We start from the raw sequence: 19,198 nt of genomic DNA, 5'->3' as shown, positions 1-19,198 counted from the left end.
AGAAATGTAATGGAGTAAAAAGTAGAGTATTTGTCTTTCAAATGTATTGAAGTTAAAGTAAAAAGTATCCAGAAAAAATAATACTCAAGTAAAGTACAGATACTCAAAAAGTGTACTTAAGTACAGTACTCAAGTAAATGTACTTCTTTACTGTCCACCTCTGTTAGGAACCAGTAAGGAAGCACTCAGAGCTCTGGTCTTTCATTAGGAGGTGAGAGGTGTGTTATAACTAACCAGTAGGGGGCAGTCAGAGTACCTGTGTGAGTCTGTGTCTTCAAACCCCAGTAAAATGCAGTGTGTGAGAGCTTTAATGGTTCTTGTGCTGCTTGTGCCATATGCAGTGAGTTTTAAACAAGTTAAACATTTTTCTAGTGCAGATATTCACATGTAATGTAGACCAGACATTGATATTAACTCAATAAAACTACACAGAAAAAATGGAATAACAGAAAAAGTATTGAACACAGTAAGAAAAACAGCTGATTGTAGTAATTAGTTCTCTTTCCTGTGTTGATTATAATCAGTTGGGTTAGTGTGTGTTGGTAGGTTTGTATTTTCACTCTTAGAAAAAGGAGAATCCACCTCTGAGTGCAGGTAAACAAACCATTTATAAGCAAGCTGAAGCTCAAAAACCATCTGATGATGTGTAATGGATAACGATCTACTCCATGATCTTCACAGCAACATTGTTGAGCAGCAGATTAACAGCACTGATTACAGACGGATTTCTCAACTCCTAAATGTTCCTGTAAGCAGCATCATGTCTGTTATCTGAAAGTAGAAACATCACCAACATCAATCATCCATCAACCAGCCATGAACAGGAACATCTCACAAGATCTCTGACTGAACAGTTAGGAAGTTAATCAGAAGAGCAGCTCAGGAGTGAAGCAGCACTCGAAAAGAGCTCCAGAAAGAGCTGAAGCAGAGAGTTCAGTCATCACACAGAAAACAATACACACCCCACTGTACATATGATTTTCAGAGCAATAATAAAATGATTTTATAGACAGATACATTTTTCTTTTTGTCTTTATTTGTTTCAGCTGCCTGGTAGTCATGTGAAGCCATCTCTTAAACCACAAGTTTTATCTCACCCCTATGCAGCAACTGTCCATTTTTCTGTTGTGATCATTTTCCAACCACAGACCAGACACCTGCTACTTTTGCATGCATGAAGCTTGCATTTGAAGTGTGAAAACTGACACATTCACCTGAGGTTCCTCTGCTTCTCACCACCAGCTGCTCTTTATATTATATCATAATAGTGTAACCATTTTTTACACTATTAAATTTGCACAAAACAAACCTGACAGATTATGTTCATAATAAAAAGGTGAATCCTGATTGTTGTGCAGTATTTATAGAGCAGTTCACACCACTGATAATCTGATAAACAGATGAAAATGTTTCACATTCAGATTCTCCAGATCAGGTTTGTTAAAATAACTACATCAGTTCCATTAGTTTGTAGAATGAAATAAACCTGGCAGTGTGTTTGAATGAACATCAGATGATACACTGAAATGACACTTTAAAAGTGTGTGTGTGTGTGTGTGTGTGTGTATATGTGTGTGTGTGTGTATATGTGTGTGTGTGTGTGTGTGTGTGTGTTATTTAATTGTGAATGATCTTGGAAAAGAAGTGTGATCTCATTGCATGTCTCTGCTCTAACTCTGTTCAGAAATCATCAACACTCCCATGGATTCTGTTCAATCACCCTGTGAAAAGACGGTTATAAAAACCCACTGAACTGTACAGAAACACACCAGGATTATTTTCACTAATGCTAAAGACTACACACTAAACAAACGTTCAAAAATAATTTACTTTGTTTTGTAAATATTTTCTTTAATCAGAAACATTGGTATAGTTTAGTGAGATTACTGCAGTGTTTTATGTCAGAAGAAAAATCTGAGAAACAGAAGACCCTCTTTCAGTCTGAGAAACTATAGAGATCAATAACACATCTATTTCAGGTTACCTTTTTCCTGTGGGCCCCTCCTTTTTTTTCTAAGTGCTGTAGTGTGTATAACTCTCCTCACCCCTGCACACAGATACACCAGGGTTTGATTCACCCAACAGACCGTTTCCTCTTTGTCTCTGGTCTGATACACAATGCTTCAGTTTACAACTCTCTCTGTGTTTCTCTGTGTCATGGGTAAGTTTATAATCTCACTTATTACTTTACTAAATTCTTATTAGATTTGTTTTATATTTACCAGTAAATAGTTGTGTAACTGAGGGTAAGATAAATGATAAGATTTCAATTAAAAGATTAAATCCAGCTGTAAGATTTTTACTGGGAATTTACACATCATTTTTCCTTTAGTAAAAGTAAAAGAAACTATCATGTCTTATTTGCATGTAATAGCTATATATACAATATTATGCAAAAGTCTTAGGCCACCTATATTTAGTAGATCATTTGTTATAGATTTTATGATTTCTGCATTACTGGGTCAGTATAAAACTTTTTCTTTTTCTCCCAATCATTACTTTTTCAACAATAAAACAAATTAATAATATCAAATATAAATATATTGAATATAATATTAAGTATCATGTACCACCACGTTTCAGACAGAAACCATAATGAAGGTGTCTTTATTTTGCATGCAACATGCGACAGTCAAAGTCTCCAGAAAAACTGTGGAAGATTCTCCAAGATGCTCAGTATATATACACAGAACTGTGCAGAAGTCTTAGACACATTCAAAGAAATGTTGTAAAGCAAAGATGCCTTCAAAAATAAAAAGAATAAAAATAAAAAGAATAAAAACTTTAAAGAGCAGTAAACAGTGTTAAACTGAATAAAGTCAATATTTTGGTGTTACAACATGTGCTTTAGTAAACTGTTACTGACTACTGAAATGAGTCTCAGCTACAATTAGTGCAGCTTGATGAGGAAACTAGCTTTAGTAAATTTTACTGAGCATCATGGAGAATCTTGATATGGTTTTTCTGCACTTCCTTTTTCTTTCTTTCTTGAAAGTAATTGTAGGAAATTCTAAATAATAAACACTCATATAAACTAAACAGTTACATAAAAATAACAATAAAAGCTTTGAGTCTCTCAAACCGACTGCAAAAATTAAGTGATTTTGAGGAAGTAGAAACTATTCCCCTCAGACAGACTGTAAAAAACAAGTGAATTAAAAATTGCACAATCAGTGAAAAAAGTTATGAGTAAAGAAATAATGCAGACATTTTTTGGCCAAAAGGAATAAACTAAACAGAATAAACATTTATTAAGGTAATAAACATGTAAGAAACCATCACTCCTTTACAAGTCAGTCCTCACAGTGCACCAGTGAAGAGCAGTCTATATCCATAAAAGATTGGAACAACCTACCTGCCAAATACTGTGTGCAAGTGTACCTTAATACTGATTTGTATAAGTCTGTGATGGTGTTATAATGCGCATTGTCTTTTCTGGGTTGCAGGTTTGCTCTCAGAGACTCTGAGCTCCCCAAATTTGGAGGCAGAAGCTGGAGATAACGTCACTATTTGGTGCCAACATGATCTGACTGAAACATCTTTCATCTTCTGGTTTAAACAGACGAGTGATTCAGTTCCACTTCTTCTTGGGTGTAAAAGGTTTAGGACATCAGCTCCATCAGAGACGTGTTACTTCTTTAGTGAGAGTGAGAGAATAGTGATGTCTGTTCATGGCAGTAAAACGTCTCTCACAATCACTGCAGTAAACGTCTCTGATACAGGACTCTATTACTGCAGCTTCACACAACTGGAGCAAGTTAGATTTAGAAACTCCACCAATTTACAAGTGAAAGGTAAATTTATGGAGTGAAGAGTTTCAGTAAAAGTTGACTGGAATGATTAAGGTTCTAAAATTAATGTTTCTTCTTTCAGGTATGAATAAAACATTACCTAAGAACTTGAACAAAGAAACAGGTTTGTTGTTTTTTCTCTCTCAAAGGTTTCTGTACATTTTATATTAAAATCTGATGCAGGTTTAATGATTAAAACACTTTCTTTAAAGTTTGTCTCCCAGGTTCAGTGTCTCCTGCTGTGTTCTTCATGCTGATTGTGGTGTTTGGTGCAGTGATTGTGTTTCTTCTCACTGTCCTGATCTTCATCATACTGAAACACAGAAAAACACACAGAGGTAAAAATATATACTCCTCTAATAATAATAATAATAATAATAATAATAATAATAATAATAATAATAATAATAATAATAATAATTGTATTGTATTGTATTATATTAGGTGTTGAAGATAATGAAGAAGTTAATGAGGTAAATAATTAATAATCTAAACACACACACACACACACACACACACACACACACACTGACCTCCAGAATGATTCACAATCATTAAACACAAATCAGTACATCTGGGGTGTTTATTTTGTCCTGATGAAGAATTTCATAACCTCTCAGTAAAAACTTTTATTTTAAAACAAACAACAAATAAATTACAGCAACTGGATATTTACTGCATTTAGTGTCATTTCTAACATATTAATATTGAAATATAATAATAATGCTCATCAGCAAGAAAAAAAGTATATATTTCAAATATTTCACAATTAATTAATATTCAAAAATAGAATCAGTTCAGAGTTTTAATGAAAATTTGTTTATTTAAAATTATTTAAAACAGTTTAAAAAAAATCAATAAATAATAAATAATCAGGGTTTCTCAAACAACAGGACCCTCTTACTACAGGTTTATCTTTTTTAAATAAATGAATACAATAAAGCTAATAAAATATGAGGTGCATTATTTAAATATAAATATATTTCCTCTGTTTATTAGTCATAGAGCTTTTTATTATTAATAACTCCACTGACAGAAGGCTATTTCAATATTAAACTAATAATATTTATAGACTACTTGTTTATGAGTTATTGAAGTTTGGGTCAAAATGTTTAGTTCATGTGACCAAACATGTTCTTCTTCTTATTATATATTATTAACCTAAATTTAATTTTAAAAATGTTTCTCCTACATGTGGGTTTTATGATCTCTATTAAATCTCACTCCAGCTCAATAAGATCCTCTATATAAAATATATTCAGTTTCCCTGATTTATTTTTATATTTTATGGTCTCTGTGCATCTTCTGTGTTCCTGCAGGTTTCTGACTCGGACTCTGTGAATTACGCTGCACTTCAGTTCTCTAAGAAGAAAACCAAGAGGGACAAGAGACACGATGTAGAAGTTTATACACATGTTGTGTATTTTTCAGTGAGACAGAGGAATGTGTGAACATAATGTCACATATTATTTACATTTCATTTTTTTACTTTAAAGCTTGTATAAAATTTCTCAGTTTGTCATCTGGTGTAATAAAATATTGACGTGTTAATAGATATTATAAAATGTCCATATTAATTTTGTAAGAAAATAAGAGTTTTGTTGAGGCTCAGACAGTAAAACTGCTCTAAAATAAAATAAAATAATAATAAAAAAAAAAACACCTAATTTATATTTACATTAACATGTTTATTTCTGTTTGGTTTATGGAGGACTTGCAGGGACTTGCAAGATCTCAGAGATTTAATCACTAAAACATTGTATATAGAAATGTTTAGTGTCATTATTTCTGAAGGCTTATGTGCTTTAGAGCGTTTCTTTGCATGTGTCCGAGACTTGTAGAGTTCAGTGCAGTGGCGGCCGGTCAATAGGGGGCGCTGCCCCCTTAAAGTTAGCCAGAGAAGAATGGTACATTAACACATGAACAATAATTATATATTTTAATAACGAAATAAAATCATTTAGTCATATTATTTCACTGTTAGTCATATTATCATTTATTTAAAATAAAAAATCGAAACTGTATTTGTGTGTGCAGGGCGCCGGACAAACGAGTGCGTATGTAGGTCCGCAAAGTTTTGAAAATCACGTGATTTGAGGCTGAGCTCTGATTGGCTTCTTTCAAATTATCCTTGAAACCTCCCACTTTTGTTGTTAGTAAATCAATATTGTTTTTATATATTTGGCCTCATGTGATTGGACCATTCTCAACGAGTCCCATTACCACTCAGCAGATGGTCAGTTAACGGACAGTACTGATTAATGGGGAAGCGAAATATCTCGAGATGAAAGAAAATTCGTTTATATCTTTACAAAAATACCCTTTCACAAGATAATTAAGACATTTCTGAGAAATAGCAAGACACAGGAGAGGCTGAATGCTGTCAATGGAAAAGAGACTGGTCACTGAGATGACTGACTTTAATTAAAAGCTCATTGAGAAATTTGCAAACCAGAAAGAAAGGAAAAATTCTTTTCAAATAGTGCCACTGGCCTGGGATTAGGCAACTTTCCAGTGTGTATATATACGATTGCCTCCATTACTTCATTACTGATAATACACCCACATTGAACTCAAATTCACTGACTCATAGTACATTTATTAAATGCTTTAACAGTTAACCCTTTAATTTGTACTAATTAATTATCATTTTTAAATAGCTACACACAATTTATTTTAAAAAAACAAAACAAAAAAATTTCACCTATTTCACCAATTCACCTGACAACCCTCCACAAATGACTTAATTACAAATAATGACAAATAATAAACTATAACCCTTTACTTTTCAAGGATAAGCTCCGTAAGGAATTTAGATCAGTAAAGTACACAATAGAGTTAAGGTAGTTCAGATTAAGGTATTCTGGTTGTATATATTAATTTATTTACTCATTGTTTGATTAGATGGTAATTAACAGGATACTGTTTGCAACATTTTTTTCCAGTCTTTACAAAAGAAAGGATACCAGAGTAACATTTACAAAGGCCACGATAATCAGGAAGAGTATTTATTGATATACACTACTCACAAAAAGTTAAGGATATTTGGCTTTTGGGTGAAATTTATGGTAAATGTAAAAAGTTCACACTACAGTGATATTATATCATGAAATATCATCATCCAAAATCAAATGTATAAAAAAATGAACCAGTGCAAACAATTAAATTAGCAGTGCTACTGTCAGTGGAGATGGAAACATTAACTGTATATTAATTGTACATTAGTGACCATTCCAAAAACTCTCAGTTTGAGGTAGGAAGGTAAGATAAGGTGCAGGTGCAGTATAGCTGCCTGAGTCGTGTGCATTAATGTGATGCTTATGAACACAACAAAGGGGGTTTGTGCATTTATGTGTTAATGTCTAAGTAGGTGGATAAGAGACCATGGCGGGTCCTGCATGTTGTTGATGAGGCCAGTTGCTGATGGAAAGAGGTTTTTATCTTGCTGGACCACAGTCTTTGCAGGAGGGGAGAGCATTGAAAAGATTGCGCCAGGGTGCGAGGGTCAGCCACAATCTTAACTGCCCACTTCAGGGTCCTGGAAGTGTACAGGTCCTAAAGAGGTGGTAAATTGCAGCCAGTCACCTTCTAAGCAGAGTGAATGACACTCTGCAGTCTGTTTTTGTCCCTGGTAGTGGCAGCAGTGTACCAGGTGGTGATGGAGGAGGTGAGTATAGACTCCATAATGGAGGTGTAGAAGTGCACCATCATTGTCTTTGGTAGGCTGAACTTCTTTAGTTGCCACAGGAAGTTCAACCGCTGGTGTGCTTTTTAAATTAATCCGTCTATATGCAGCATCCACTTGAGGTCCTGGCCAAAGACGATGGAGGCGGAAGGAGGCAGAAGTGGAAGGAGTCTACAGTATTGACTGGGGAGTCATGTAGTGTTATAGGTGTAGGTGGTGCTGGGTTCTTCCTAAAGTCAACAACCATCTCCACTGTTTTTACAGCATTAAGCTCCAGGTTCAGGTTACCAGATGATTAATGTACAACCTATAGGCAAAGTTATCACCATTATAGATGAGCCCAAAGAGGGTGGTGTCGTTTACAAACTTCAGTAGTTTGGCAGACTGGTGACTGGAGGTTGTACAGGGAGAAGAGTAGAAAATGAACACAGCCTCATGGGGAACCAGTATTGATGGTCCGTAAGTCAGAGACATGTTTTCCTAGTGTCTCATGCTGCTTCCTGTCAGTCAGGAAGTCTGTGATCCACTTGCTCCACTGATCCAGGTGGAAACAGAGCTTGTCCTGTAGTAGAGCTGGAATGATTAAAAGCAGAGCTAAAATCCTCAAACAGTTTTCTAGCATAGGTTCCTGGGGAGTTCAGATGCAGGAGGATGAAGTGGAGAGCCATGTTAATCATCCACAGATCTGTTGGCTCTGTAGGCAAAATGCAGGGGGTCCAGGAGAGGGTTTATGATTTATTTTAGGAGGGGCAGCATGAGGCATTCAAAGGACTTCATTATTACAAATGTCAGAGCAAAAGGTCTGTGGTCATTAAGTGCTGTAATCCTGGGATTTTTAGATGATGGTGGAAGTCTTAAAGCAGACTGGCACATGGCATATCTCCAGTGAGGTGTTAAAGATGTCTGTAAATACTGGAGACAGCTGATCTGCACAGTACTTCAAGGTGGATAGAGAGACAAAGTCAGGTCTGGCCAGTCAGGTCAGTCAGGTCTGATCATCACCAATCCTCCACCAAATTTCACAGTGGGTTCGAGACTGAAATTTTAAGAATAGGAGCAACATGATGCTCGCTGTATCTCTCTGCCAATAAAGCCAGAATTGAACCCTTCTTCTCCTCACTCAAAACTTTTCTTTTCCTCTTTGTACTCCAATTACCTCTGAGGTCCTACTAGCACTGTTTTTGCCATCCAGCTGGTCCTACTGAAAGAGGATAGTGATGACAGCAGCAGTCATTTATTTCCTTGTTAAATAAGATTTGGTTCAAGTGATCACCTAAACCGTACTGCATTAAGCAGAATGAGGTGAGATTGAGTTGGAATTAAACAGACACTGGAATGGAATGGCTTCCAAACATGTAGAGATCCTGATTTAAGAAATATTTGGAGTGTTTTTTTTTTCCAGAGCTGTATATCTCTCTAATTATAATAAATAAATCATGGCCTTGTGTTCCATTAGGTGCTGAAGATAATGCAGAAGTTAATGAGGTAAATGAGAGAGAAATTGAAACCTACACTGACCTCCAGAATGTTTCATGCTGATTAAACACAAATCAGTACATCTGGAGTGTGTATTTTATACAGATGAAGAATTTATTAACCTCTCACTAACATACTTTCATTTGAAGACAAATAAATGACAGCAATTTTAGTGTCTTGGGTACATTTTGTTTATTAACAATGAAATATAATAATAAGGCTCATATCTTCTAAACAAATTCCCCTGATTTATTTTTTATATTTTATCATCTCTGTGTATCTTCTGTGTTCCTGCAGGTTTCTGACTCCGACTCACTTCAGTTCTCTAAGAAGAAAACCAAGAGGAACAAGATATACGATGTAAATGTTTATACACATGTTGTCTATTCTTCAGTGGGACAGAGGAATGTGTGAACATAATGTCACATATTTAATCTTTACTTCATATGAAACTGATCATTCTGATGGTCTGTGTTGGAGGAACTGTAGCTTTTATAATGTAACAATTACAAAATACACTATATTGCCAAAAGTATTCGCTCACCTGCCTTGACTCGCATATGAACTTAAGTGACATCCCATTCCTAATCCATAGGGTTCAATATGACGTCGGTCCACCCTTTGCAGCTATAACAGCTTCAACTCTTCTGGGAAGGCTGTCCACAAGGTTTAGGAGTGTGTTTATGGGAATTTTTGACCATTCTTCCAGAAGCGCATTTGTGAGGTCACACACTGATGTTGGACGAGAAGGCCTGGCTCTCAGTCTCCGCTCTAATTCATCCCAAAGGTGTTCTATCAGGTTGAGGTCAGGACTTTGTGCAGGCCAGTCAAGTTCATCCACACCAGACTCTGTCATCCATGTCTTTATGGACCTTGCTTTGTGCACTGGTGCACAGTCATGTTGGAAGAGGAAGGGGCCAGCTCCAAACTGTTCCCACAAAGTTGGGAGCATGGAATTGTCCAAAATGTCTTGGTATGCTGAAGCATTCAGAGTTCCTTTCACTGGAACTAAGGGGCCAAGCCCAGCTCCTGAAAAACAACCCCACACCATAATCCCCCCTCCACCAAACTTTACACTTGGCACAATGCAGTCAGACAAGTACCGTTCTCCTGGCAACCGCCAAACCCAGACTCGTCCATCAGATTGCCAGATGGAGAAGCGTGATTCGTCACTCCAGAGAACGCGTCTCCACTGCTCTAGAGTCCAGTGGCGGCGTGCTTTACACCACTGCATCCGACGCTTTGCATTGCACTTGGTGATGTATGGCTTGGATGCAGCTGCTCGGCCATGGAAACCCATTCCATGAAGCTCTCTGCGCACTGTTCTTGAGCTAATCTGAAGGCCACATGAAGTTTGGAGGTCTGTAGCGATTGACTCTGCAGAAAGTTGGCAACCTCTTCGCACTATGTGCCTCAGCATCCGCTGACCCCGCTCCGTCAGTTTACGTGGCCTTCCACTTCGTGGCTGAGTTGCTGTCGTTCCCAAACACTTCCACGTTCTTTTAATACAGCTGACAGTTGACTGTGGAATATTTAGGAGCGAGGAAATTTCACGACTGTATTTGTTGCACAGGTGGCATCCTATCACAGTTCCACACTGGAATTCACTGAGCTCCTGAGAGCGACCCATTCTTTCACAAATGTTTGTAAAAACAGTCTGCATGCCTAGGTGCTTGATTTTATACACCTGTGGCCATGGAAGTGATTGGAACACCTGATTCTGATTATTTGGATGGGTGAGCGAATACTTTTGGCAATATAGTGTATATATATATATATATATATATAATGTACACAAATGACAGACAAACACAAATGACTGACTAGACAGGAGCAGCAGTTTAAGCAGTCGGCCGAGAGACATAGTCCCTCCAGTGTGTCCTGGGTCTACCCCCTTCCACCTCAGCTGGCCCCTTTCGATGTGGAGGAGCAGCGGCTCTACTCCGAGCTCCTCCCGGGTGACAGAGCTCCTTACCCTCTCTCTAAGGGAACACTATGCCACCCTATGAAGGAAACTCATTTTGGCCGCTTGTATCCGGGATCTGGTCCTTTTGGTCATGACCCAAAGCTCATGACCATAAGTGAGAGTAGGAACATAGGTTGACTGGTAAATCGAGAGCTTTGCTGTTGACTTCTAATGCCTCCTGATATATCAGTGTTTAACAAACCAACTATTTCTGCTTTTCAGAGCAAATGTAGTGAATGCATTAGATTTACATGTATGATATGAGACTTATTTTTATTATGAAGTGCTATGAATGTGATGTTCAGACATTTAAGGCACAAACAATGTTATATGTTGTCTATGGTTTTATATAGAAAGTATTAAATTATTTAACAAATAAACTAGTGACAGCGTCATAACTGTGGTACATCCAGATAAAAATAAGAGTTGATTGTGTTTTGTCTTTTTTGAGCATTGCTGTAGATATTACTTAAAAAAAAGTGTCAGTGGATAAATTACAGTAACATATTTATCTCTTGTTGATTCAGTTGCTTGTGAAGATCTCGGAGGTTTAGCAGAACCTTCACTGTAATACAGTCGGTTGTGAAGGATGTGGGAAATGAGTTTGTGTATTTAAAAGTCAAAGCCTGAACATGTCTCACCTTAAGCTTAGGTTTCGAGGGAGCTCGTGTAATCACACAGCTGCAGGTGATTATTACTATTATTACTGCTATTAGTTATAGTCTACTAGTATCTTTATCTGAGCTTTACTAGTCCGCCTTAACTTTAGCCGTGTGTAGGTAAAACTCTTCTTTAAGCCACAAATGAAATTTCTCCTGGTTGTAAATGTAGCCACGAATAGCACACGTTGTAGCTGTGCTTTATAATGACATTTTAACATGTTCCTGTCTGAAGCAACAAACAATATTTTTAACACAGTATATATACCTCTGAATGCTGAATGCAGTTTGTCCTCTGTAAATGATCTAAAATGCAGCTGCATGACCTGCCTAAGTTCTCCCACACCACCCCACTGCACTCTTACCTCAAAGCTCTTATTTCTCCTCAGACTGCACCTCGCTCCCTCAGGTCCACTGGCACTGCTCGACTGGTCCCACCATCTCTCAGGGTAAAAGGTAGGTATACATCAAGACTCTTCTCTGTTCTGGCACCAAGGTGGTGGAATGAACGTCCCCTAGATGTCCAAACAGTCGAGTCACTGACCGTCTTCAAGCGGTGGATGAAGACCTACCTCTTCCTGAAGCACTTAAACTAGCTCTCATTTTTCCTGCTTGTTTTATGTATTGTTGTATGTTGTATGTACATTTACTTCTAAGCATTCTTGTATGTCACTCTGTAAGAGCGTGTGCCAAATGCCAGAAATCTCTCTCTTTTTTCCACTGCTGAAGTGAGACTTTTTTTTCTTTCTTTAACCAGAATACATGTACATATTGTTTTTCTTTTGTTTTGCTTGTAATTTGCATGAATCTTTTTATGTAAAATGTGAATATATATGTAATGCAACCCTTGACTCTGGTCTGTAGGCTTTTTTTTTTTTTTTCTCGGACATTGCATGTTCTTGCTGTTATTCTGAGATGTTATTCCTGTGTCCTCTTCTGCTCCATTCCTCCTCTGATCTATCTTCATTTTATCATTTACTGCAAAACTGAAATGAAATACATTTAAACTATTATGTATTATTATAAGGAAAATATACCCATTAATTAATCATTCTTACAATATGTTTGAAAACTGCTGTATTATTATTCCTTATAATTACTCTTACTAGGGTTCAACAAACTGAATGTTAAATAAATAGCCATTATTTCAGGCCGATTCTATATGTGTGTGATTTGACATTTGATATCTTTTGTAGTAAATACCAACCTGTGTGTGTGTTTCACACAAGCACTATTATCCATGAGTCATACAAGCACAGTATATTTATTTCATTATAAAATAGAAACTGCTAATAAATCACCAAGTGTTAACCCTTTAATGTCCAAAGCAATGGAAAAATTCTTACTTTATTTATTTAATTTGGTCAATAATAACAATATATAACTGTTTTTTTTTTAACAGACCCCATAATTATTTAAATATAGGCATCTATCAAACGGCTGCCCAATCAGCTTGGGTTAAGTTATAAAAAAAAAATGTTAATGAAATATAATGACGCTACCAAACGGTCACACAACATTAAAGGGTCAAAGCTTGGAGCAGTGAAGCCTTTTTCAATACAATCGACACTTTTAATGCTTCTGCTGTGGACAGAGCAAGCAGCGAATCTGTACAAACATTTATTTGCATTCATAATGATTGTATCCCACTCAGTCTTCATTTTACAGTGAATATTTATGGCAATGCATATTTAAATATCTGTGGTATTTATCTTATTTGTGGGCAATTGTTCATAGTATTGCAGAGTTTGGGATCTTTTTCTGGATGACTTAATAATAAGTTGTCTGCAGTAATACTCTACACAATGCCCCCACACACAACAGGACCTTCTCGCTGTGAGGCAACAATGCTAAGCCCTTGCATCTTTTCAGTTTTTTTTTTTTACTAAATCCACTGGATTTAAAGCTCCACCTCTGGAAAAAAAATCAGACATCGAACACTGAAGCAACCAATCAGATCAACAATTACAATCATGTGACCTTGTCCGACAAAGTCTCGGCTAATTTTTTTTCTCTCCTGCAGTTTTGCATGGTGGTGAACGCTGTGAGGAAGTTATTCCAGTGTGCCACAAAATTTCATTCATAGATAGATAGATAGATAGATAGATAGATAGATAGATAGATAGATAGATAGATAGATAGATAGATAGATAGATAGATAGATAGATAGATAGATAGATAGATACTTTATTCATCCCAAAGGGAAATTCACAATTCATCCTAATTCATGAGATTCTTTATTTCTGTTCGGTTAAATTCTACACTGAAAAATGGAGGACAGCAGCGCTGTGTTCAAAGTCCTGCTTTTTCTCCCGTTTTCTCTACATCTTTCATCAGCTGGTGAGTTTGGTGAGATGTTGGAAGAGGAAGGGGCCAGCTCCAAACTGTTCCCACAAAGTTGGGAGCATGGAATTGTCCAAAATGCCTTGGTATGCTGAAGCATTCAGAGTTCCTTTCACTGGAACTAAGGGGCCAAGCCCAGCTCCTGAAAAACAACCCTACACCATAATCCCCCCTCCACCAAACTTTACACTTGGCACAAACTATCAGATGTTTAATCCGGTAAATGTTGAACAATAGTGACAGTAGACTGACTATAAACTGCAGATCTGATATGATACTGCAGTGAAAGAAGGACGTTTGTTCTTAAACAGAAGTGTGTTTATTCTTGTTAATGCAAGTTTTTACACTTTCTTTACGAAAACATATACTTGGGCTATATATGTAATGGACTTTCCAGCTAATTAGAAGATCTTTATAGCCTCAAATCCGGGACATAAGTATAGTACTCGTAGAAAATAATAATAATAATAATAATAATAATAATAATAATAATAATAATAATAATACATGCCAATCACAGAATTAAACACAATTTTTTTTAAAGGGTCACATGTTTAACACTAACCGGTTGCGCGTCAGTGACGTCACTGTACTGATCGGCTAGAGAAGGGCAGTATGTTGAGCAGCAGTACTGGATGTTGGAGAAGGGTGTGGTTACTGGTGCTTTTACTCTAACCTTACGAGATGTAATGTACGGAATAACCAAAGAGTGCTCTGTTTTGTAGGATTTTAATAATATTATATAATTGGCTTAATATTTTATACATAAAAGTAGATACTTTAAATCCCCTCCTTTGCTTATTGTGTTTAAAATTGATCTAAAATATTTATCAGACGCCTTTAGTAAAATGAAAAATCCAAAAGCAGTAAAACTGTTTAATTTGATTGTATTATACAATTTGTTGTAATTATACATTTTGTTTGTTATATTCTTTATTTCATTATTTTTATTTTATGTCTTTGTTTCTTGAAATTGTTTGTCTTTTATAATTTAACATTATGTAAATGGGTTACTATGGTGTTTAAATTAACATTTCACCCCACACAAACAAGAAGTAAAACATAATTCCATTGTGTGATGTGTCTCAAATTCTACATGTTTATTCACCAGTAAGGCATCAACACATGAACATGTCAACATGTGACTTTTTTTGATTCCTTGTGGGAAATTCTTGTGTTACAGCGTCACAAGTTCTAGTTCTAAATTATGGTCAGAAGATGGCGCTACAGGGTTTCAGTGAAAAAGAGACTTAATTGTCAGTGAAAACACATTAATGACAGAACACTTATTATATATTGAAGTTTTATGTATCACATATACTTAATGTTACGATTCTTGGAGTTTGTGAGCTGAATTCGGATTTAGTAATAAATCCTACTCGGACTGTGATTGGGCGCATACGAGCGGAATTAAGGATTAGCCAATCATTGTGAAGGAGGCGGGACTTACATAAAATGGGTAGGAAAAAAATAGTGTTTATTCAGACATGGTGGGTTTCTAAAGTTCATGTATTTTATCAGAACTATAAATTGTTCTGATAAATAATTTTCATAGACTTGTGAATCCGGAAGTTTCATTTCAGAAGTAAGACTAGTCTAAAAATGTTTTATTAATGTTTCAGTACAAAAGTCGCTAATGTTTCCATGTACAGTGGGCTGTGTCTCATTTCATGGAGTCGTCATTATAAATCACACCGCTTCTCTACAACACTGATGAAGACTCAACACACACCGGGTTTCCGATATCCAAGTTTTTTTTTTTTGGAAATGTCCGTGAATAATTCATAGTAGCATATTAACTATTAGCATAGTTACTGAAGGATGTGGGAAATGAGTTTGTGTGTTTAAAAGTCAAATCCCGAACGTGTCTCACATTAAACTTCTGAGGGAGTTCATGAAGGGATAAAGGAAGTACATAATCCGGATCTTTTCCATTTAACTACACATTTTATATATTAATATTAAGACTAATGTCGAGATGTATGAGTTTATTCCCTGTATTGAATGTTCCAGATAATTCTGTTCTACAAAATCATGGCAGTTTCACTGAATCCAGCACTACAGTAAACACACAGGACTTCTTAGGAACCAGAGGTGGACAAAGTACACAACTTCCTTACTTGAGTGAAAGTACAGATACTACTGGTCAAACATTACTCCATTACAAGTAAAAGATGTAAAGACAGATTTTTACTTAAGTAAAAGTACAGAAGTACTTGTTTTTAAAAGTACTTAAGTATCAAAAGTAAATGTCAATGCATTGTTTTATTATTGTTGTATGCAATACTTACAGTACCTCTTGTAGCAACCTAGTGAATATACTGACCAGTTTGTAGTATCTGTGGAATTAAGAGCTTTTAAAATGTTACAAAACCTATAGAAATCAAACAACTGAATTGACAAAAAAAGACAGGTATAATCATTTTCATTTTTAATTCAACACTCCTACCACCCCCAACAAAAAAGTACAGGTACATCTCAAAAAATTAGAATATGAAAAAGGTAAATATTTTGTTACTCAGTTCAGAAAGTGAAACCCATATATTATATAGATCACATCACACAGAGTGAAATATTTCAAGCCTTGATTTCTTGAAATTGTGATGATTATGGCTTACAGATAAGGAAAACCCAAAATTCTGTGTCTCAGAAAATTAGATTATTACTTAAGATCAATAAAAAAAGGATATTTCAAAGAGAAATGTCAGACTTCTGAAAAGTATGTCCGTTTCTATGCACTCAATACGTGGTTGGGCCTCCTTTTGCATCAGTGCGGCGTGGCATGGAGGCAATCAGCCTGTGGCACTGCTCAGGTGTAATGGAAGCCCAGGTTGCTTTGATAGCGGCCTTCAGGTCATCTGCATTGTTGGGTCTGGTGTCTCATCTTCCTCTTGACAATACCCCATAGATTCTCTATGGGGTTCAGGTCAGGAGAGTTTGCTGGCCAATCAAGCACAGTAACACCATGGTCATTGAACCAGCTTATGGTACCTTTAGCAGTGTGGGCAGGTGCCAAGTGCTGCTGGAAAATGAAATCAGCATCTCCATAAAGCTTGTCAGCAGAAGTGCTCTAAGATTTCCTGGTAGATGGCTGCGTTGACTGTGGACTTCAGAAAACACAGTGGACCAACACCAGCAGATGACATGGCAGCCCAAATCATCACTGACTGTGGAAACTTCACACTGGACTTCAAGCAACATGGATTCTGTGCCTCTCCACTCTTCCTCCAGACTCTGGGACCTTGATTTCCAAATGAAATGCAAAACTTACTTTCATCTGAAAAGAGGACTTTGGACCACTGAGCAACAGTCCAGTTCTTTTTCTCCACAGCCCAGGTAAGATACTTCTGACATTGTCTCTGGTTCAGGAGTGGCTTGACATGAGGGATGCAACATTTGTAGGCCATGTCTAGGATTCGTCTGAAGCTCCCCCAAATTCTTGAATGGATTTTGCCTGACAATCCTCTCAAGGCTGTGGTTATCCCTTTTGCTGGTGCACCTTTTCCTACCACACTTTTTCCTTCCACTCAACTTTCTATGAATATGCTTGGATACAGCACTCTGTGAACAACCAGCTTCTTTAGCAATGACCTTTTGTGGCTTACCCTCCTTGTGGAGGGTGTCATTGACTGTCTTCTGGACAACTGTCAGGTCAGCAGTCTTCCCCATGATTGTGTAGCCTACTGACCCAGACTGAGAGACCATTTAAAAGCTCAGGAAACCTTTGCAGGTGTTTTGAGGTAATTAGCTGATTAGGGTGCAACACCATGACTTTCCAATATTGAACTTTTTCACAATATTCTAATTCTCTGAGACACAGAATTTTGGGTTTTCCTTATCTGTACGCCATAATCATCACAATTTCAAGAAAGGCTTGAAATATTTCACTCTATGTGTAATGAATCTATATAATATATGGGTTTCACTTTCTCATCTGAGTGACAAAAAATATTGACCTTTTTCATTATATTCTAAATTTTGAGATGTACCTGTACACATCTATGTGTATCCACTCATGAACATTTCAATCAAATGGTCTGTAAATGAAGACTGGTCAGAAAAAAAATCTAACCTGCTTTAAAACCCAGCTACACAACTGTAGCTGTACAACCACCCAACAGCAACACTGCTTTAACAAAGAGTTATATATATTTCCACAATTCATTTACACCGTTTTAATATGCATTTACACCATTGTCCAGGCTCCTCCCTCCTGTGTGCAATGCATTGTGGGCAATATTACCCATTAGAGTGTGCATTGTTCTGCACTTTGAATTTCTACCGGAAGTAGTAGACCATCCAGGAATTTTTGGAATACTCTTTTCAGTATACTACGATTTGGGGCATACTAATTCTATTTTTGAATACTATTTAGGACACATAGTATGAGAATTTGGACACAGCATACGTTTTTGTGTGTTAACTAACATCATTACCATTATCATTATACACTATATTGCCAAAAGTATTCGCTCACCCATCCAAATAATCAGAATCAGGTGTTCCAATCACTCAATCACTTCCATGGACACAGGTGTATAAAATCAAGCACCTAGGCATGCAAACTGTTTTTACAAACATTTGTGAAAGAATGGGTCGCTCTCAGGAGCTCAGTGAATTCCAGCGTGGAACTGTGATAGGATGCCACCTGTGCAACAAATCCAGTCGTGAAATTTCCTCGCTCCTAAATATTCCACAGTCAACTGTCAGCTGTATTATAAGAACGTGGAAGTGTTTGGGAACGACAGCAACTCAGCCACGAAGTGGTAGGCCACGTAAACTGACGGAGCGGGGTCAGCGGATGCTGAGGCGCATAGTGCGAAGAGGTCGCCAACTTTCTGCAGAGTCAATCGCTACAGACCTCCAAACTTCATGTGTCCTTCAGATTAGCTCAAGAACAGTGCGCAGAGAGCTTCATGGAATGGGTTTCCATGGCCGAGCAGCTGCATCCAAGCCATACATCACCAAGTGCAATGCAAAGCGTCGGATGCAGTGGTGTAAAGCACGCCGCCACTGGACTCTAGAGCAGTGGAGACGCGTTCTCTGGAGTGACGAATCGCGCTTCTCCATCTGGCAATCTGATGGACGAGTCTGGGTTTGGCGGTTGCCAGGAGAACGGTACTTGTCTGACTGCATTGTGCCAAGTGTAAAGTTTGGTGGAGGGGGATTATGGTGTGGGGTTGTTTTTCAGGAGCTGGGCTTGGCCCCTTAGTTCCAGTGAAAGGAACTCTGAATGCTTCAGCATACCGAGACATTTTGGACAATTCCATGCTCCCAA

The 19,198-nt window shown here is 37.1% G+C and overlaps 1 protein-coding gene across 1 annotated transcript; it reads left to right on the top strand.

Annotated features, from left to right (window-relative positions):
- Window positions 1-1,629: 1,629 nt before the first annotated feature.
- Window positions 1,630-9,366, top strand: LOC131343767 (uncharacterized). Its single transcript, XM_058375697.1, has 9 exons — window positions 1,630-2,161; window positions 3,447-3,794; window positions 4,016-4,122; window positions 5,111-5,188; window positions 7,039-7,052; window positions 7,162-7,295; window positions 7,427-7,458; window positions 7,587-7,652; window positions 9,250-9,366. Exons 1-9 carry the CDS (start codon window positions 2,119-2,121, stop codon window positions 9,364-9,366), a joined length of 939 nt encoding a protein of 312 aa, XP_058231680.1. The 5' UTR covers window positions 1,630-2,118.
- The last annotated feature ends 9,832 nt before the right edge of the window (window positions 9,367-19,198 follow it).

This window comes from Hemibagrus wyckioides, linkage group LG22, assembly GCF_019097595.1.
Source record: "Hemibagrus wyckioides isolate EC202008001 linkage group LG22, SWU_Hwy_1.0, whole genome shotgun sequence".
In the NCBI taxonomy this organism is placed as follows: domain Eukaryota; kingdom Metazoa; phylum Chordata; class Actinopteri; order Siluriformes; family Bagridae; genus Hemibagrus; species Hemibagrus wyckioides.
The sequence above is the reverse complement of the archived record's forward strand: the minus strand, read 5'-3'. Positions and strand labels throughout refer to the sequence as shown.

What these genes read in the sequence shown, in the direction of transcription:
- LOC131343767 (XM_058375697.1), top strand. Translation starts at nt 2,119, where the DNA reads ATGCTTCAGTTTACAACTCTCTCTGTGTTTCTCTGTGTCATGG. An exon ending in TGTGTTTCTCTGTGTCATGG is followed by an intron (nt 2,162 to 3,446) that starts GTAAGTTTATAA and finishes TCTGGGTTGCAG; the next exon opens with GTTTGCTCTCAGAGACTCTG. An exon ending in AGAAGTGGAAGGAGTCTACA is followed by an intron (nt 7,653 to 9,249) that starts GTATTGACTGGG and finishes GTGTTCCTGCAG; the next exon opens with GTTTCTGACTCCGACTCACT.